The sequence below is a fragment of the Chiloscyllium plagiosum genome, chromosome 6 (assembly GCF_004010195.1).
Source record: "Chiloscyllium plagiosum isolate BGI_BamShark_2017 chromosome 6, ASM401019v2, whole genome shotgun sequence".
NCBI lineage: Eukaryota > Metazoa > Chordata > Chondrichthyes > Orectolobiformes > Hemiscylliidae > Chiloscyllium > Chiloscyllium plagiosum.
This window is the reverse complement of record NC_057715.1, coordinates 118,974,686-118,996,518: the sequence shown is the minus strand read 5'-3', so window position 1 is coordinate 118,996,518 and position 21,833 is coordinate 118,974,686. Positions and strand designations below refer to the sequence as shown.

Sequence of the window (21,833 nt, the reverse complement as noted above, 5' to 3'; positions counted from 1 at the left end):
CTCCCGAGTCCCCTGCCCTCTCTAACCATCCCGGTTTCTCCCCTCCCCCAACCCAGATTCATCACATTTTCCGATATTCCAGCCTTCAGGATAGCATCTCAGACGATCCACACTGTTCCCATGGTTTCTGGACATTAACACACCACCTTCACTCTGTCCTCTCCACTGTGCTGATACCATCACTAACAAAACCATTGCTCCTCCTTTTCCCAGCTTCCTGCTCTTCCTAAGTATTACAAATCCTTCAATATTCAGATCTCAATCTACGTCAACCTGCAGTCGTAGCTATCAGATTACATTTCTTTATTGCACTCAGTTCATCCTGTATGTTTCAAATACTGCAGATATAGACAGATTTCAAGTGCACTCAGTTGTCAAGCCTTCAATTTTGTTACCTCTAGCCTTATCCATTGATTTACAACTACATTGAAACTCTCTCTCTGACACCACAGTCAGTTTGTTATTTACAACAAAAGAGAAAATGCTGGAAAATCTCAGCAAGTCTGGCAGCATCTGTAAGGAGAGAAAAGAGCTGACATTTCGAGTCTAACTGACCCTTTGTCAAAGTTGCTGAGATTTTCCAGCATTTTCTCTTTTGGTTTCAGATTCTAGCATCTGCAGTAATTTGTTTTTGTCCAGTATTATTTCCAACATATTTTTCCTCTTGCTCTGTCTCTATTGTTTGATTTACCAAAATGCCCAAACTTTTCTCTCTTATCCCATGGTTTCAGTTTAAAATGATATTTCCCTAGTTCTATGGCTCATTAGAACACTGCTCCTGCCATGAGAAAGGTGCAGATTGCTCCAACAATACAGCCCCAGCTCTCCACAGAATTGGTGCTGGTGCCCCACAAACCAAGCCAACTTCTACTGCACCAGATTTTCAATCTTTAAACTTGCTTGCCTATGTCAGTTTTCACCAGAGATCATCTTAGAGCCTCTGTTTTGTAATCGGGGTATAGTTCTGCTGACCCACTGTGCAGAATTTCTTTCTTTGTCCTTCTTCTGTCCTATGGACCATAATGAGGAGACCCTCCCCCATCCATTATAGATTGCTCTGCAGCCCTGAGCATTTCCTGAATTCTGGCACTGGGATGATAACACAACCACGTGGATTCTCATTCCTCACTGCACAGAATGGGGTCAATCACTCTCACCTCTCAGTTGCCAACAACGACCACATTCCTCTTGTTCATGTACTTGAATGAATTCCTGTTCCCCAACATCACAGAAAGTTACCTTGTGCACACTACGGTCCTTACTCTTAACTAGACAAGTTAAAGGATCCTGAAAGGATTTGGAAAAAGGATTCTGAAGAACGGTCACTGGACTGGAAACATGAACTCTGATTTCTCTCCACAGATGCTTCCAGAGCTGCTAAACTTTTTCATCAATTTCTGTTTAGGATCCTGAAACCTGAAGGGGAATGGCAAAAGCTGAGATTCCTAAACTCCTATTTCTGGGACTCCTTTGCCACTTTACAGATCATCACAAACTCCTGTTCCTGAACACTGACCAAATCAGAAGACTCTCTCCTAAAGGTTGTAACTGAACCTTTATATAAAACATGCAGGTAACCCACACACACACAATTGTACAAAGAGTGGAGATCATTCTGGGAAAAGAAAATGATTAAAAAGTGGCACACTCAGTGAAGACAGAATTAACAGTAAATTAAATGTTGATGACAGGAGCAAGAAGGTAGTGACAAAGTGGAGGAGCAGATTTATTATAATCTCTAATCAAGAACAATAGATGTGGAGGACTAGGTAGGGTTGGAGTGAGGAGCAGATCCCATTCCTCATCTCCATTCGTTCCCATTATAAATAATTGCCAAAGATGAAGCTTAGAAACAAGCAACAATGCCTGGGCTGTTTAGTCAAGTTTCCTTTCTTACCTACAGGCTTGGTCACTGCAATATTTCCCAAGTACAACACCTGGAATCTTTGAACAAGCTCACTCTTGGGCACTGGAAACTCCACTGCAGACAGGGGAACACAAGATAAGACAGAAAGGAAGTTTAGATGGTACAAAGCTAACATAAAGACACGGTGACTAAAACACAGTAACGGTCCCACAAGGAGCAACTGAGGAAATTCATCAATGACAACAATGATACAGCAGTAACACCAGATTTAATCCTCATTCAAATGATGTTTGCAATTTACTGTTCCCTCTTAGGGTCTCATCAGTGCCAGCACTAACCCAAGCCAGAGAACATCAACATTGTTCCAGCCCCTGCATAATGACTGATCAAACAGCATCAAATATGCGGATTGAAGATGAGTGCTTTTAACCTAAAGAAGATTACAATGAGGGTCTGAAGGCAGAACTGATGTTATGAAGGCATTATATTTAATATTTTTTGTGAACTTGAATATGGAAATACCTATTCTGAGGAAGGGTCACCGGACCCGAAACATTAACTCTTCACCGATGCTGCCAAACCTGCTCAGCTTTTCCAGTAATTTCTGTGTGCGAGTGTGAGTGTGTGTGAGTGTGAAAATACCTAGATTGCTTTATTTTTTAAAAAGAAATCAAAAACTTGAAACATTTATGAACAATTATTTCTTGGAAAACACCTGGTTCCACTGTTGAGACCCATCACTGCTTTTACTTTTCTCCTTTTTGGTTGGGAATTGAGAGTTGCAGTTAAGAATTGAACTTTGAGCAGCACGTTTTTTTTAAAAAAGGAGAGAACAAAAGACAGATGTTTGTGTTTGGGAACTGGCCTGGAAAGATAATGTTGGTTAGGGGAGGGCATGTATTTGTTTCAGCACCGGGATGTGCCTGCGCTCGGTCTGGCAGCTGGTTGGATGTTGAATTGGTCAAAGGAGGAGTGGTGATGACCAGCCAATCACAGAGAGTGTGACCAGCCAATCATAGAGAATGTTAAAGGGATAAAAACGAAGTGAACCGGCTCTGATTAGGCTTTCGGTAGGGGGCAGTTTTGTCTTGGAACTGGCTAAATTTCCAGATTGGGTAGGTTTAGGTTTTGCGCACACTGCCCCTCCACCTCCTTCCTCCATCCACCCTTCACACCCATTCCCCCTCCCACTCATTATTTTCCAGTTATCGACTTATTCAAAGCTCAGACAAAAGAGTCCCCGTCTGTAAGAGCCGCCGCCTGTGAGAGTCCAACAAAAACCTCCAGGGGCCTGCTGAAGCAGCAGCTTGCAGGGACTAGTGACTTTGGGATTATCCAGCCCTACATACAACCCATCAGGATGAAGGATTTCATAAACATAGTATTCACTATTGAAACAGTTATCAAACTGGTAAATTATGATTTTTTTACTTACCTTTTTAATTTATCCCTTAGTTGTGTCTATCTGTCAGTGTGAGAATGGGGGCTTATAGAACATAGAACATAGAACAATACAGCACAGAACAGACCCTTCGGCCCACGATGTTGTGCCGAACTTCTAACCTAGATTAAGTACCCATCCATGTACCTATACAAATGCCGCTTAAAGGTCGCCAATGATCCCGACTCTACCACTCCCACGGGCAGCGCACTCCATGCTCCCACCACTCTCTGGGTAAAGAACCCAAATTGTAGCTATTTAAAACAGTGGCTTTATTAGCATCCGAAAGGGTAGCAGTTAAGCATCACGGTCACGTGGGGTTAAGGCACTCACCCCTCAGTGGAAATATGTTTCCTACTGCCAGTGTGTCCAATCCTTTCATAATCTTATGTCTCAATCAGGTCCCCTCTCAGTCTTCTAAACTCAAGGGTATACAGGCCCAGTCGCTTCAGTCTTTCAGTGTAAGGTAATTCTGCCATTCCAGGAATTGACCTCGTGAACCTATGCTGCACTCCCTCAATAGCCAGAATTTGGAGACCAGAACTGCATACAGTACTCCAGGTGTGGTCTCACCAGTGCCCTGTACAGCTGCAGAAGCACCTCTTTGCTTCTATATTCAATTCCTCTTGTTATGAAGGCCAGCATGCTATTCGCCTTCTTCACTACCTGCTGTACCTGCATGCTTGCCTTCATTGTCTGGTGTACAAGAACACCCAGATCTCTCTGTACTGCCCCTTTTACATAAATTGATTCCATTGAGGTAGTAGTCTGCCTTCCTGTTCTTGCTACCAAAGTGGTAACCATACATTTATCCACATTAAACTGCATCTGCCATGCATCTGACCACTTACCTAACTTGTCCAGGTCACCCTGTAATCTCCTAACATCCTCATTACTTTTCACCCTGCCACCCAGCTTTGTATCATCAGCAAATTTGCTGATGTTATTGCTGATACCATCTTCTATGTCATTAACATATATTGTAAAAAGCTGCGGTCCCAACACAGATCCCTGCGATACCCCACTGGTCACTGCCTGCCATTCCGAAATGGAGCCGTTTATCACTACCCTTTGTTTCCTATTAGCCAACCAATTTTCAATCCAATCTAGTACTTTGCCCCCAATCCAATCTAGTACTTTTAATTTCACTGTGCTGTGAATCCAGTGAGTGTGAGCTGATTTGGTTTGGCTTGCTATCCCTATGCCATAATTGCTCATGTAGTTTGCTCGAACTCACTTCAGGGAAGCAGCTTACTGTCTTTACAACTGGGTTTCCCACTGTGGTGTGAAAGCAGAGTCAATATTTCAGGTCTAGTGACCCTTCATCAAAATTAGATATGAAACACTTGACTTTGCACTCTCTCTCTCTCTCTCTCCCTCTCTCCACAGACACTGCTGTACCCGCTGTGTTTCTCCACCAATTTCAGTTTGTTTCATATTTCCAGAATCTGCAGTTCTTTTTTTGTTTTAGTCTATTGGAAATTGTTTGGAGTAATTCCTACTGAAGGAAAGGTGACTGCATACCCCTGGAAAGATCCTTGCTGTGAATCCAGTGTTACATATGGTTGTCCTCTTGAACAGCATCTCAAAGAATCATTGACACTGGGTTTTTCAGGGAAGGTGCATTTGCAAAGAACCCAGAGACAACTGCACATCTACACATTATAGGATCTAAAGCAATGATAAAGGGATGGCATTAATTATGGGCAATTTTAATCTACAAATGAACTGAAAATATCAGATTGGTAGTATTGGACTGAATGAGGAGTTCCATAGAATGATTGAGAGATAGTTTCTCAGAGCAGCACACGCTGCACAGACCAAGAGAGCAGGTTATATTAAACTTGGTCTTGTGGAATGTGACAGGATTAATCGCAACTTCAGAATGAAGACACAGCTAGGTTCCAAAGTATGATTAAATTTTACATCCTGTGTGAAAGGGAGAGGATTAGGTTTCCGACTAGCATTTGAAACCTAAATAAGGACACTATGAGGGCATGAAAAATGAGCTAGCTGAAGTGAACCTGTATTGTAGGCCAAGGAATAGATTAATGTGTTAGACATTTAAGGGGACATGTTGGGATACTGGGATACTTAGAATAAGTAAATTCTTGAGGTCCTTTGTTCACCATAAAAAAAACATTCAAAGGTAAGGACCCACCATTTGCTGTTAACTAATGAAGTTAGGGAAAGGATCAAAATTAAAGAAGCAGTGTAAACATGCAGGGATGAGTGGCAGGTCAGGTGATTGGATAGAATATAAAGAATGGAAGAGAATAACTAAAAGGTTAACAGGAGGTAAAAGATCACAGTATGAAGGGAAGCTAGCTAGGAACGTAGAAACAATAGCAAGAGCTTCTACAGGTGTTTAAAAAAGATAAGGGTAAATAAAATGAGTGTTGATTCTTTAGACAATAAGAATGGTGTGTTAATAGTAGATAATAAGGAAGTGACTGATGAAATGAAAAATATTTTGATTCTGTCATCAGCACAGACAATATTAGAAAGACTCTAGTAATAGGTGTAAATTAAGAGGTTTAAAGGAAACAGGAACTGAGGGAAATTCTCAAGGCAGAAGCAGTATGGGGCAAAAACCATAGAATTCACTCTGCAGTTTGAAAGGGATTTGCTAGAATCAGATGTAACAGCAAGACTGTAGAGCAGCAATGACAGGAATTTCTGGGGATAATTCAGGAGGGACAGCAGTAACTCATCCCAAGGAAGAAGAAACATATGAGGGGGAGAACAAGGCAACCATGGCTGACAAGGGAAGTCAGTCACAACATAAAAGCAAAATAAAACACATTTAATGTGGCAAAGGTTTGGGAAGCCTTTTAAAAACAGCAGAGAATAACTGTAAAAAGAAATAAGAGGGAGAAGACAAAAGTTAAGAGCAAGCCAGCTGGTAACTTTTTTTTAGATTAGATTAGATTACTTACAGTGTGGAAACAGGCCCTTCGGCCCAACAAGTCCACACCGACCCTCCAAAGTGCAGCCCACCCAGACCCATTCCCCTACATTTACCCCTTCACCTCACACTACAGGCAATTTAGCATGGGAGGAAACCGGAGCACCAGGAGGAAACCCATGCAGACACAGGGAGAATGTGCAAACTCCACACAGACAGTTACCTGAGGCGGGAATTGAACCCGGGTTTCTGGCGCTGTGAGGCAGCAGTGCTAACCACTGTGCCACCGTGCTGCCCATGGTAATATAGAAGAAAAATGCAAGATTTTTTTTAGATATCTGAAATGTAAGAGAGGGGCAAAAGTGGACCTTGCATTTCTGGAAAATGAGGCTGCAGAGGCAGGAATGGGAAACAAAGACATGGTGGAAGAACTAAATAGGTACTTTAGATTAGTTTTCACAGTGGAAAACACCAGCAGCAACCAGCACTTCAAGAGAGTCCATTATTAAGGAGCAGGTGCTGGGGAAGCTGGAGAAATCACCAAGACAAAGTGAACTACAGCCCACGGTTCCAAAGGAGATAGCTGAGGAGATTGTGGAGGCTTTGGTAAGGACTGGAAAATGCCTCATGTAACACCCTTGTTTAAAAAAAAAAAGAGGGAGGCAGAAAACAGGAAGCTATAGACCAATTAGACTGGTAAGATTTTAGAATCCATTATTAAGGATGGGATTTTGGAGTACTTCGAAGTGCATGGAAAAATACAGTTCATCAATGTGAAGTGATGCCTGACAAATACATTAGAATTCTTTAAGGAGGTAAGTTCGACAAAGGAGAATGTCAGTGAATGTCATCTATTTGGATTTCCAGAAGGCCTTTGACAAGGTGCAGCACAGGAGACTGCTAAATGCTGTTAATATTAAGGTACTGGCCTGAATAGAGGATTAGCTGACTGGCAGAAGGCAGAGAGTAGAAATAAAGGGGTCTTTTTCAAGATGACAGCTGGTTACTAGTAGAAGTGCAGGGGTCTGTGTTGGGACCACAACTATTCACGTTATACATGAAGGATGCAGACGAAGAAATTGAGGGCATTGTTGCCAAGTTTGCAAATGACACAAAGACAGATGGAGAGACATGTAGTGTTGAGGAAGCAGGGAGGCAGCAGCAGAACGTGTACATACTCAGACAGTGGGCAAAGAAGGTGCAGATGGGATATAACGTGAGGTGGTGTGAGGCTATGCACTTTGGTAGGAAGAATAGAGGCATAGAATATTTTCTAAATGGAGAAAGGCTTCAGAAATCTGAAGAGCAAAGGGACTTGGGAGTCCTATTCAGAATTCTCTTAAGGTTAACATTTGGAAGTTAGGAAGGCAAATGCAATATTAACATTCATTTCAAGAGGGCTAGAATGCAAGAGCAGAGACGTGCTGCTGAGGTTGTGTAAAGCTCTGGTTAGACTGCATTTGGAATATTATGAGCAGTTTTGGACCCTGTACCTATGAAGGATGTACTGGCACTGGAGGAGGTCCAGATGAGGTTTACTAGAATGATCCAATTAGGTGATTAAGGGGTTGTCTATGAGGAGTTGTTGAGGAATCTGGGTCTGTACTCCGAGTTTAGAAGGATGAAGGGGGAATGTGATTTAAATTTCAAGATTACTGAAAAGCCTGGATATAGTGGTGAAGCTGAAGGTCCATGCACAACATTAACTTCTGCAACTGGATGTCACTATTGGATCACCCTAATCAGCATATGTGGAACCGTGGAGGGATCCTTCGAGCACCTGCACAGTTTAGAGGTAAAACACTGCTCATCAGGGTTGACAGGAATGTAGAATTTGGACAAGATCAACAACCATGGTCTTTTTAAATTGCACAACAGGTTCAAGGGTTGAATAATCTACTTCTGCTGCTGCTTCTCATCTTTGTATGTACTGTCAAATATACTGCTCATGCTGAACTGTAAGGACTAAGTATTCCAACTTCAATCTCCAATGGATTCACCATGATGAGCACAAACCATTTATAGGTTGTCAGGTTACACGGAGGTGTGCAGGATACAATCCCGACACAGTTACAACAGGTGATGCTCCAACAGAAAGAAATATAACAAAGTAATACAAAGGACTTGCAGGTGTCGTAAATCTGAAAGTAAAACAGAAATTGCTAGAGAACATATTATTCTGAGTGTATCTGTGGAGAGAAAGCAAAGTTAATGTTGCGGTCTGCAGACCTGAAGAAGGGTCACTGGACTAGAAACATTAACTCTGCTTTCTCTCGATAGGCACTTGCAGCCCTGCTGAGTTTCTCCAATCATTTCTGTTTTTGTTTCAGTGCTACAGCAGAGCTGTTTCTATGTCAATAATCAGACAGTACCTTGGAATGGGACATCAACAAGCTTTGAATGGTCAAATAGGATCCCGTTCATTGAGGTCTTCGTATCTTTCCTGTCAGCCATGATCTGTGGAAATAGAGTGGTGCATCAGTTGGTGTGGTCAAAGTGGAGTGGTTAACAGCCACAGTCCAAGTGGGGAGACAGAACCTGGGAAGACTGGAAACAAAGGAACTAATAGAAACGGTCTCTTAGGAGAGGCAAGGAAATCTAAATAAATCTGGACCAATAAAAGGCAAAGAAACACTCTAGAAATTCCTCTCAGATGATGGAAACCATTCTACGAGATTACAACAGATCAAACTCAATTCTTTTGAGGTGGTTTGGGCAATGTCAGGCAACAGGCAGAGGACAGACTAGTGTCGGCATGTTTATCTCCTGCCTGCTCAGTACAAATGATGTTACAAGTCCCCAGATCAGGATTCCCCTTCTTGCTGACTATCCTTGCAGCCTGCACCAGAACCAAGAATCCTATACACCTCTCACTTCTTAAAATCAGACAGCACAGAAAGAGGTCGGACACACTGTGCCTGAGCTTATTCTTTGAGGGAGTTGGTCAATTAGTCTTTTGCCCCTTTTACCAAGAACTGTCTCCATATTTATCCATTATCTGCTGCCTATTCCACACTTGGACTGTGACTACACCTCCCAAAGCACTTCATTGGTTGTGAAGTAATTTGGGATATTTAGTAGCCATGACAGAAGCTACAAGTTTTTCTTTTATTCACTTCAGAAAAGCTATTGTTGAATTTGCTCTAGCCACCATTTCAGGCAGAATATTCCACATCACAATTCCCAGTGTAAAATAAACTTCTCATCTCATGACTGAGTCTTTTGCTAAATAGTTTAAATCTCTAACCTCTTGTTACCATCACCCTTTTGCCATTGAAAAAAGCTTCTCCCTACCTTCTCTAGAACTCCAAGCTTTGTTTTGTGTCGCCCATAGCAAATATAGCTGTTAAAAGCTGGTAACAATTCTCAGCTGTTGCTTCACATTTAATAATGTGCATTGCATTGATCAGATCCCACTCCATGGCTGGAAATCATTATCCACAGGCCAGGGTGGTGCTGAGGGGGATGCTGCACTGTAAAGGTGTTGGCCTTCAGGTGAGACTTTAAACTGAAGTCCTATGGTCTATCAGTATCAATGCAAAGTATGGTTGCCAAAACAAAAGAAAAGCTTACATTTTCGTAACACCTTCCAGACCTTATAGACAGAGATCAACAGCACAGAAAAAGGCCCTCAAGGTCCATTATGTGTGTCAAAAACAACCACCTAACAATTCTCACCACAATTTCCAACACTTGGTCTACTGCCTTGTCATTACAAATGTATATTTAAATACTTTTTCAATGTTCTGAGGGTTCCTGCCTCTCCCACCCTCACAGTTTGTTCCAGATTCCCACCACCCTCTGGGTGAAAATGTTTTTCCTCATATCTCCTCTAAGCCTCCTGCCCCTTTCCTTAAATCTACATTGCCTTGTCATTGATCCCTCCACCAAAGGTTAAAGTTCTTCGTCTACCCTACCTATGTTCCTCATAATTTTATATCTCTGTCATGGCATATCTCAATCTCCTCAATGTTAAGGAAAACAACCCCAGTCTGTCCAATTTCTCTTCATAACGGTAACTCACTAACATGGGTACATTTCTTCTGTACCCTCCCCAGTGGTCATATCCCTTCTATCGTGTAGATTCCAGCACTGCACACAATATTCTAGCTGTGAACTAACTAAAGTTTTATACAGTTCCAGCATAACCTCCCTGCTCTTAAACTCTATGCCTCAACTAATAAGGGCCAATATCCTTTCTTAACCACTTTAGCCACCTGAAAGATACCTTAAGGGACCAGTATAAATGCACACCAAGGTCCCTTTGATCATCAGTGCTGCCCAGAGTCCCACCGTTCATCATGTATTCCCTTGTCAAAAAGTGTGGTGCTGGATAAGCACAGCCAGTCAGGCAGCATTTGAGAAGCAGGAGAGTTAATGTTTTGACGAGCTTATGTTCAAAATGTCAACATCCCTGATGAAGAGCTTATGCTCAAAACATCAACTCTCCTGCTCCTCAGATACTGCCTGACCTGCTGTGCTTTTCCAGCACCACACGTTTTGACTCTGATTTCCAGTGCTCACTTTCTCCTATCATGTATTCCCTTGTCTCTTGTTTGTCCTGCTCAAGTACATTACCTCTCATACATCTGGACTGAATTATATTTTATATTGATAAATCTATCTGCCCAGCCCATCCATATCCTCTTGTACTCTAACACTATTCTCCAACTAATCTTTGTATCGTCTGTAAACTTACTGATCAACCTTCCTACATTCAAGTCTGAATCATTTTTATAAACCACAAACAGCAAGGGCCCCTATACTGATCCCTGTTGGAGCCCATTGGACAGAGGCTTCTAATCACAAAATCACCCTCAACCATCATCCTCTGCTTCCTGCCTCTCAGCCAACAGTGGAGCCAATTTGCCAAATTTCCTTGGATTCCATGCTCTTTAATCTTTGCTATCAGTCTCCCATATGGGACCTTATCAAAAGCCTTGCGGAAGTCCAATAGACTACATCAAAAGCCTTGCCATCTACATTCCTGGTCACCTCTTTGAATATTCAACCAAGTTAATCAGACATAACCTCCCCTTAACTAGATCATGTCGACTGTTCTTGATTAATCCCTGCCTCTCCAAATGCTGATTAATTCTGTCCCTCAGAATTGCTTCCAATAATTTCCACACCACTGAGGTAAGACTGACTGGTCTTTAGTTTCCTAATTTATCCCTTGCTTCCTTCAGGATGTCCCAAAGTCCTTTAGAGCCAATGGAGTGATTTAAAGTGCAGTCATTGTTTTAATGAGAGGAGAAACATGATAGAAATAGAGGGGGGAAGGTGACCTAGTGGTATTATTGCTGGACTATCAATCCTGAGATCCAGGTAATGTTCTGGGGACCTCGGTTTGAATTCTGGCTTGGCAGATGGTAGAATCTGAATTCAATAAAAATCTGGAATTAAGAGACTAATGATGTCCACAAATTCATTGTTGATTGAGAGGAAAGATCCATCTGGTTCACTAATCTGCCATTCTCACCTGCTCTGGCCTACATGTGATTCCAGATCCCCCAGCAACACTTTCATGCCATGAATTAATTTTTTTAGATGTCAGTTTGTGCAGAGCAAGATCACATAAATTCACATATAACAGTCAGCTAATCTGTTTTAATGATGTTGACTGAGAGATAACCAATGGCCAAAACGCTGGGAGGACACGTCCTTGCTCCTCTATGAAATAGTGACATTTTACATTGATCTGAGGAAACATATGGGGCCCTTAATTTAAATTTCATTCTCAAATTGGTTAGTCATTTAAGTTTTGATGGTGGGATCTTGCTGTGCTTATTTTCAATGTCTCATTGTGAAAGCAATTCATTGTTAAAGTATTTTCAATATTGGTGTGGCGTATAGATTTAATGGATAGATAAGTGCCAATCTTTCTGCTGCCTAGTCTGAGAATCTATTCTGAATTTATTAACAATAGGAGGTTGTACAGTTAACAAAGTATAAGCAGCAAGCTCTCAGTTAGTCCCAGTGACACAGGTATGGCTCATGGACTGTGTGTACTGGGGGTGGTCAGGTTCACGCACAGACCAGCCAGTGTGACTGTGGATGATCAATACCTTTGAGCAGATTTCATGCAATCTGGTGGCAATGGCCTTCGCTGGCATGTCACAGCGGAATACGTGACATTTCAATACACGTGTCAGTTTGTCTCTGGCGACATAGGCAAAATCCCTAAAAATAAAACATAGAATTCATTAAAATACCTAGCGAGAGATAAGATGGACAAGTGACAGAAACTGAACTTATAACCTGACTCCACTAATGATTCGGAGATGCCGGTGTTGGACTGGGGTGTACAAAGTTAAAAATCACACAACACCAGGTTATAGTCCAACAGGTTTAATTGGAAGCACACGAGCTTTCGGAGCGACGCTCCTTCATCAGGTGATTGTGGAGGGCTCGATCGTAACACAGAATTCTGTGTTACGATCGAGCCCTGCACAATCACCTGATGGAGCGTCGCTCCGAAAGCTCGTGTGCTTCCAATTAAACCTGTTGGACTATAACCTGGTGTTGTGAGATTTTTAACTCTGACTCCACTAAGATTGTGTTGAATAAGCAGAGTGTTTGTAGACACTGTCCCATTAGGAATAATAAAAGTAATACAAACAGTACGGGGCTACAAATTAGGGAAGTTTCAAAATAAAGAAAGGCAAGAACTGCATTTCAAACATCACCTTTCACCACCTCAGGAAATCCCAAAGTGCTTCACAGCCAATGATGTATGTTTTGAAGTGCCATTACTGCTGCAGGAAAAGTTGCAGCTAAATGGCTCACAGAAACTCCCACAAACCGAAATCTGACAACCCCAATGGGTCACTTGTTTTTCTGCTGTTAATTGGTGGATAAATGTTGATCCAGTAACTAGAGAAAACTCCCTACTTTTGTGTGAAATAATTCAATGGTGATTCTCACATTCATGAAAAGAAACTTGGGGCCCTTGCCTGAAAGATGGCCCTCTGACAGATTCCCTTAGTACTGCACTGAGTGGCAGCCTGGAATTTGTCCTTTTGTCGGGGTGGGGTTTGAACCTATGAACTTCTGACTCTGCGTTTACACCATTATTCCTCACTAAGCCACAAACAGCACATTCAGTCAACTACAAGCTTTTACTGAGTGCCAATACAGGAGAACACAATGAAGGTGAGATAGGACTTAAGGCTACAGGTATCGGATATGGTTGGGGTTGGGAGACTGGATGGCAGCTTTGTGTTCAGTCTAAACCAACATCACAGGGTGGATACCAAGGGGAATTCACACACAGGAAGCAAAGGAATGAAAATGAATGCGATGTACGGGCAGGCAGTAACTAGGAGCAAATGCAGCAGATTCTATTTCAGGAGACTAGTTTTATTAAAAATGTGTTCATGAAGATTGGAAGATGACACAATGAGGTGAAGAATGTGAGAAATGGAGGCTCAAATACTATACCTCTCACTGCATCACAGCCAGATCAGCCAGAGGAGAGAAAAACCAAATTAGATCATTGCACCATGCAAGAAACAACCTTAACACTGCACAATAGCAGGACAGTCACAGCATGCCACTGCCAAGGGAGTTATCTGTACACTGACTGGTCTCTCAATCCCTTCCTCTCCCAGGAGATCTGAAGAATGTCTGGTATCTCTCACTTTTACATACAAAGGGTGTTAGATGTTTAAAACTTTCTTCCATACATGGCAGTGGATGCTGGATCAGTTGTTAATTTTAAGTTGGTTTTTTGTTAAGCAAAAGTATTGAGTGATATGGGCCAAAGGCAGATATATGGAGTTAGGCCAGAGATCAGCCATGATCTCACTGAATGATGGAACAGTTGAGGGACTGAATGGCCAACTACTGTTCTTGCGCTCCTAGTCCTCTCTCTCAGGGGATATCTGTACATTGACTGGTGTCTCTCAGTCCCCTCTCTTTCTCTCAGTCAGATATGTGTACACTGATTGGTGCCTTCCAGTTCCCTCTCTCTCAGGGGAAATAACACAGCAATTGGTTCAGTAGATCTCAGTTGGCTTTCTTCTAGGCATGTGCTCAGTTGCGGCTCTTGTTAGACTGCATCATGGCTCTGGAGTTGCAGATAGACTCACTTTGGGGCAACAGCGATGCTGACGGGATTGTGGATAGCACATTTAGTGAATTGGTTACATCGCAGATTATAATTACTGAGGGAGAAAGGGAATGGGTGACCAAAAGACTGAGAAACAGCAGGAAGGCAGTGCAGGTGTCCCTTGCGGTCATCTCCCTCCAAAGCAGGTGTACCATTTTGGATACTGTTGGGGCTGATTGCTCACCAGGGGAAGGCAGCAGTAGCCAGGTTCATGGCTGGCTCTGCTGTATAGAAGGGCAGGAAAAAGAGTGGAAGGGCTATAGTCATAGGGGATTCAATTGTAAGGGGAGTAGATAGGCGGTACTGTGGTCGAAAACGAGACTCCTGAATGGTATGTTGTCTCCCAGGTGCAAAGGTCAGGGATGTCTCAGAAAAACTGCAGAAAATTCTCAAGGGGAAGGGTGAACAGCCAATTGTCGTGGTGCATCTAGGCACCAATGATATAGGTTAAAAAATGGGATGACATCCTACAAGCAGAATTTAGGGAGTTAGGAACCAAGTTAAAAAGTAAGACCTTAGAGGTAGTAATCTCAGGATTGTTACCCATGCCACGTGCTAGTCAGAGTAGAAATGATAAAATATTCAGGATGAATACGTGGTTTGGGAGATGGTGCAGAAGGGAGGGGTTCAGATTTTTGGGACATTGGGACTGGTTCTGGGGGAGGTGGGACTATTACAAATTGGACCATCTACACCTGGGACAGACTGGAACCAACGTCCTTGGGGGTGCTTTTGCTAACGGTGTTGGGGAGGGTTTTAACTAATGTGGCAGGGGATGGGAACCAAATGAGGTGGTTGGTGGACAGGGACGAGATAGTAACTGAAGCCTGTAAGGAACTAGGTAATGAAGTCAGCGTGAGTAAGGGGAAGAGTAGGCAGGAAGCGGAGGATGAACGCAGAGGGACTGGTGGTCTGAAGTGCATTTGTTTTAAAGCCAGAAGTATAGTAGGTAAGGCAGATGAACTTAAGGCTTGGATTAGCACCTGGGAATATGATGTTTTTGCTATCACTGAGACTTGGTTGAGGAAAGGGGATGATTGGCAACCAAATATCTCAGAATATAGATGCTTCAGGGGGGATAGAGAGGGAGATAAAAGGGGTGGAGGAGTTATATGATTGGTCAGAGAGGATATCACAGCTGTGCTGAAGGAGGGCACTATGGAGGGCTCAAGCAGTGAGGCAATATGGGCAAAGCTCAGAAATAGGAAGGCAGTGGCAACAATGCTGGGACTGTACCACAGGCCTCCCAACAGCGAGCGTGAGATAGAGGTACAAGTATGTAGAGAGTTCATAGAAAGATGTAGGAGCAACAGGGTGGTGGTGATAGCAGATTTTAATTTTCCCAACATTGACTGGGATTCACTTCGTGCTAGAGGTCTGGAAGGAGCAGAATTTGTAAGGAGCATCCAGGAGGGTTTTCTAGAGCTGTATGTAAATAGTCCAACTTGGGAAGGGGCCACAGTGGACATGGTGTTGGGAAATGAGCCCAGACAGGTGGTTGAAGTTTCAGAAGGAGATTACTTTGGGAATAGTGATCACAATTTCACAAGTCTTAGAATGCGCATGGACAAAGATGAGAGTGTTCCTAAAGGAAGAATGCTAAATTGGGGGAAGGCCAACTATAGCAAAATTCAGGAGGAGCTGGGGAATGTGGTTTGGGAGCAGCCATTTGAAGGGAGATCCACAATCAATATGTAGGAGGCTTTTAAAGAGGTTGATTAGAGGTCAGGAGAGATACGTTCTTGTAAAACGGAGGGATAAAAATGGCAAGATTAGGGAATCATGCATGACTGGTGAAATTGAGAGACTAGCTAAGAGGAAAAAGGATGCGTACATAAAGTCATGGCAACTGAAGACAGACGAAGTTTTGGCAGAATATTGGGAATGTAGGACCAACCTGAAACGAGGAATTAAGAGGGCTAAAAGGAGTCATAAGATATCCTGAGTGAGCAGGGTTAAGGAAAACCCTATAGCTTTTTATTCATATACAAGGAGCAAGAGGGTAACCTGGGAAAGGGTTGGCCCACTCAAGGACAAAGGAGGAAAGATATGTGTGGAGTCAGAGAAAATGGGTGAGATTCTTAATGAGTACTTTGCATTGGTATTCACTGAGGAGAGGGACATGGTGGATATTGAGATTAGGGATAGATCATTGATTACTCTAGGGCAAGTTGGCATAAGGAGGGTGGAAGTGTTGTGTATTCTAAAAGGTATTAAGGTGGACAAGTCCCCAGGCCTGGATGGAATCTATCCCAGGTTACTGAGGGAAGTGAGAGAGGAAATAGCTGGGGCTTTAACAGATATCTTTGCAGCATCTTTGAGCACGGGGGAGGTCCCGGAGGACTGGAGAATTGCTAATGTTGTCCCTTGTTTAAGGAGGGTAGCAGGGATAATCCAGTTAATTACAGACATCAGTGGTAGGAAAGCTACTGGAGAAGTTACTAACGGATAGGATATATATCCATTTGGAAGAAAGTGGGCTTATCAGTGATAAGCAGCATGGTTTTGAGCAGGGAAGGTCATGACTTACAAACTTAATAGAATTCTTTGTAGAGGTGACAAAGTTGATTGATGAGGGAAGGGATGTACATGTCATATACATGGACTTCAGTAAGGCATTTGAGAAGGTTCCCCTTGGTAGGCTGATGAAGGAGGTGAAGTCACATGGAGTCCAGGATGTTCTCGCTAGATGGATCGAGAACTGCTAGGCAACAGGGGACAGAGAGTAGTAGTGGAAGGGAGCTTCTCAAAATGGAGACCTGTGACCAGTGGCGACCCACAGGGATCTGTGCTGGGACCACTGCTGTTTGTGATGTACATAAATGATTTGGAGGAAGGTGTAGGTTGCCTCTTTAGTTGCAGATGACACTAAGATTGGTGGAATAGCAGATAGCGAAGGGGACTATCAGAGAATGCAGCAGAATATACATAGATTGAAGAGTTGTGCAGAGAAATGGCAGATGGAGTTCAATCCAGACAATTGAGAGGTGATGTATTTTGGAGGATCCAATTCAAGAGCGAACTATACAGTAAATGGAAAAGTCCTGGGGAAAATTGATATACAGAGAGATCTGGGTGTTCAGATCCATTGTTCACTGAAGGTGGCAACGCAGGTCAGTAAGACGGTCAAGAAGGCACATGCTTTCCTTCATTGGATGGGGTATTTAGTAGAAGAGTTGGCAGGTCATGCTACAGTTGTATAAGACTTTGGTTCGACCACATTTGGAATACTGCATACATTTCTGGTCGCCACATTACCAAAAGGATGTGGATGCTTTCGAGAGGGTGCAGAGGAGGTTCACCAGGATGTTACCTGGTATGGAGGGTGCTAGCTATGAGGAGAGGTTGAGTAGATTAGGATTATTTTCATTGGAAAGTAGTCAGAGTTGGGGGGGACCTGTTTGAGGCTGACAAAATCAAGCGAGGTGTAGACAGGGTGGATAACAAGAAGCATTTTCCTAGAGTGGAGGTCTCCATTACTGGGGGTCATGAGTTCAAAGTGAGAGGGGAAACGTTTAGGGGAGATATGTGTGGAAAGTTCTTTACACAGTGGGTGGTGGGTCCTGGAATGCACAGTGGAAGTGGTAGGGGCGGGGAAAAATATCATCATTTATGATGTATCTAGACAGATACATGAATAGGCAGGAAGTAAAGGGATACAGATCTTTAGAAAATAGGCGCAGGTTTAGATAGAGGATATGGATCAGCACAGGTTTGGAGGGCTGAAGGGCCTGTTCCTGTGCTTCTGTTAACACTGATAAAATAGGCCCTGCAGGGGTTTGTGGAATTCCAGATGTGGAAATGCTGCTGCAAGTGCTCACCAACCCCTGGGTTGGGAGGGAGCGAGGGTTGGGATTGAATGTAAGGGCAGAGAGCTAAGGCAGAGTTGGCTCACCTATGAATTGAGGGTAAAGGCAGCACAGTGAGAGTGCAGGGTTACAGCACACAAAGGGAGCTGCGATCTTTACATACCGCCCACTGTCCCGGCCGACACCCCATACCCGGATGCTGACAATCGGTTGCGTATGCAGCAGATTCTGGCCCAGGGGATCGATGAGGTTCAGTGTGTCATCCTCAAGCAGGAGCAGCATGTCTTTACCCTGGGGAAAAAAAGCATGGTGTACCAAGAACTGTCAGATAATATAGTTGTTATTCCCCAAAGAAATGAAACAGCCATTTTGTACTCAGCCAAATTCCTCAAATAGCAATGAGAAAGTTAACCATCAGATCTGTTTTTAACGTTGGAGGACCTGGAACTATTGTCTATGTCACCAGGTATGATACAAAAAAGTGCTTATTTTATGTACATTAATTTTTTTAGGTTAGAGAACAAAGAAAACGTACAGCCCAGGAACAGGCCATTCAAGCCTGAGCCGATCCAAATGTACTGTCTAAGCCTGTCGTCCAATTCCTAATTGGACTGATGCTGCTTGCAACATTCGTAACAAGGTAGATGAGTTAACGGCACAAATCATCACGAATCCATATGAGTTAGCACCCGTTACACAGACATGGTTACAGGATGGTCACAACTGGGAGTTAAATATCCAGGGGTATCAGACTATTCAGAAGGACAGACGGGAAGGTAAGGGAGGTGGTGTAGCTCTGATATTTAAGGATGACATTAGGACGGTGGTGAGAGATGATATAGGTTCTATGGTAAATAAGATCGAATCCATTTCAGTGGAAATTAGGAATTCTAACAAGAAAATGTCACTGGTATCTATAGGTGTAATCTATAGGCCATCAAATTATAATATCACAGTAGAACAGGTAATAAAAAAAACTAATGCTTGTAAAAATGGTACAGCAAAAACGTCAATTTACACGTCGATTGGTCAAACCAGCTCAGTCAGGGTAGCCTTGAGGAGGAGTTCATTGAATGTATCCTTGATAGTTTACTGGAACAGTATGCAATGGAACTGACAAGGGAGCAAGTATCCTAGATTTGGTCCTGTGTAATGAGACAGAAATAATTAATGAGGCCACAATTAGGGATCACTTTGGAAGGAGCGACTACAGTGTGGTTGAATTTAGAATACAGATGGAAAGTGAGAAGATAAAATCCAACACCAGGGTCCTGTGCTTAAACAAAGATAACTACAATAGGATGAGGAAGTAGACTAGAAACAAAGATTTTATGGTGGGACAGTTGACTACCAGTCGAGGACTTACAAAGCAATTTTTCAAAGTGCTCAGCAAACGTATATACCAGTGAAAAGGACGGACTGTAGGAAAAGGGGTAATCTGCCATGGGTGTCTAAGAAAATAAAGGAGGCTATCAAATTTAAAGAGAAGGCATACAAAATGACCAAGAACAGTGGGAAACTAGAAGATTGCAAAAGCTTTAAAGGTCAACAGAAGCCACAAAAAGAGCTATAAAGTAAGATAGATGATGAGAAAAAAACTAGCTCAATATAAAAACTTAAAATATATAAAATAAGAGTGGGTAAAGTAAACATTGAGAAGAGGGATTTCATAATGGGATAAAGGAAATGGCCAAGGCATGGAATAGGTATTTTGTGTCGGTCTTCACAGGGGAAGAAACTAATAACATGCCAACAATTGGCAAAGAGACGAAGGGTAGGTGAGGACCTGGAAACAATTATCACGAAAGAGGTAATGTTGGGCAAGCTAATGGAGCTACAGGAAGCCAAGGTTCCAGGCCCTGATGGAACGCATCCCAGGGTACTAAAAAGATATGGTGGGAGAAATAGCAAATGCGCTCGTGGTAATTTTCCATAATTCACTGAACTCTGGAACAGTTCCAGCAGATTGGAAAACAGCAAATGTGATGCCACTGTTGTAAAAGGGAGGAGGACATAAGATGGGGAATTATAGGCCGATTAGCTTAACTTGTGTAGTGGGGAAAACGCTTGTGCCTATGATCAAGGAAGAAATAGCAAGGCATCAAGATAGAAATTGTCCCTTTGGGCAGACACAGCATGGGTTCATGACGGGCAGGTCATTCTTAACTAATCTACAGGAATTCTATAAAGACATTATGAACACTACGGACAACAGGGACTCAGCAGATGCAGTGTATCTAGATTTCCAAAAGGCATTCAACAAGGTGCCACACAAAAAGGTTACTGCATAAGATAAAGATGCATGGCTTTATGGGCAATGTATTAGCATGGATAGAGGGCTGGTTAACCAACAGGAAGCAAAGAATGGGAATAAATGGATGCTATTCTGGTTGGCAGTGATTAGTGGTGTGCCTCAGGGATCAGTGTTGGGATTGCAATTATTCACAATGTACATAGATGATTTGGAGTTGGGGACCATGCGTAGTGTGTCAAAGTTTGCAGATGACACTAAGATAAGTGGTAGAGCAAAGTGTGACTTTCACCTTGGTTATGGAGAGAGATAGGTGCGTGCAACAGGGTAGGTTTTACAATTGGGGGAAGGGTAAATACGATGCTGCAAGACAGGATCTGAGGAGCATAAGTTGGGAGGATAGGCTGTCAGGGAAGGATGTCGTTGAAATGTGGAACTTTTTCAAGGAACAGATACCACGTGTCCTTGAAACGTATGTACCTGTCAAGCAGGAAAGAGATGGTCGTGTGAGGGAGCCTTGGTTGACGAGGGAGGTTGAATGTCTAGTAAAGAGGAAGAAGGAGGCTTACATAAGGTTGGGGAAACAAGGTTCAGACAGAGCGATGGAGGGATACAGGATAGCCAGAAGGGAGCTGAAGAAAGGGATTAGGAGAGCTAAGAGAGGGCATGAAAAATCTTTGGCGGGTAGAATCAAGGATTACCCGAAGGCCTTTTATGCGTATGTGAGAAACATGAGAATGATGAGAATGAGGGTAGTAGTGGGAGACTGTCTTGAGTCGGAAGAGATAGGAGAGGTCTTGAATGAGTACTTTTCTTCAGTATTTACAAATGAGAGGGACCGTATTTTTGAAGAGGAGAGTATGAAGCGGACTGGTAAGCTAGAGGAGATACTTGTTAGGAAGGAAGATGTGTTGGGCATTTTGAAAAACTTGAGGATAGACAAGTCCCCCGGGTCTAACGGGATATATCCCAGGATTATGTGGGAAGCAAGAGAGGAAATTGCAGAGCCGTTGGCAATGATCTTTTCGTCTTCACTGGCAACGGGGTAGTACCAGGGGACTGGAGAGTGGCGAATGTTGTGCCCCTGTTCAAAAAAGGGAATAGGGATAACCCCGGGAATTACACGCCAGTTAGTCTTACTTCGGTGGTAGGCAAAGTAATGGAAAGGGTACTGAGGGATAGGATTTATGAGTATCTGGAAAGACACTGCTTGATTAGGGACAGCCAGCATGGATTGAGAGGGGTAGGTCTTGCCTTACAAGTCTTATTGAATTCTTTGAGGAGGTGACCAAGCATGTGGATGAGGGTAGAGCAGTGGATATAGTGTACATGGATTTCAGTAAGGCATTTGATAAGGTTCCCCATGGTAGGCTTATGCGGAAAGTCAGGAGGCACGGGATAGAGGGAAATTTGGCCAATTGGATAGAAAACTGGCTAACCGGAC

At 43.0% G+C, this 21,833-nt stretch overlaps 1 protein-coding gene and 1 long non-coding RNA gene across 7 annotated transcripts in view; one reads left to right on the top strand and one right to left on the bottom strand.

The window, feature by feature from the left end:
• Positions 1-21,833, bottom strand: part of apbb1 (amyloid beta (A4) precursor protein-binding, family B, member 1 (Fe65)) — a 127,981-nt gene that overhangs the window by 19,536 nt on the left and 86,612 nt on the right. For 4 of the 6 annotated variants that reach the window (XM_043692584.1, XM_043692582.1, XM_043692581.1 and 1 more), the window contains 5 exons: positions 18,302-18,429; positions 13,660-13,665; positions 12,285-12,399; positions 8,589-8,673; positions 1,898-1,981 (listed from right to left, as the gene is read on the bottom strand). In XM_043692584.1, the coding sequence (XP_043548519.1) occupies positions 1,898-1,981; positions 8,589-8,673; positions 12,285-12,399; positions 13,660-13,665; positions 18,302-18,429 (418 nt within the window). The remainder of the gene's footprint in view (positions 1-1,897; positions 1,982-8,588; positions 8,674-12,284; positions 12,400-13,659; positions 13,666-18,301; positions 18,430-21,833) is intronic. The other 2 variants (XM_043692583.1, XM_043692580.1) reach the window with 1 other exon arrangement.
• LOC122550992 lies at positions 1,326-3,096 on the top strand. Its single transcript, XR_006311983.1, has 2 exons — positions 1,326-1,573; positions 2,182-3,096. It is a non-coding gene; the product is annotated as an uncharacterized LOC122550992 (long non-coding RNA).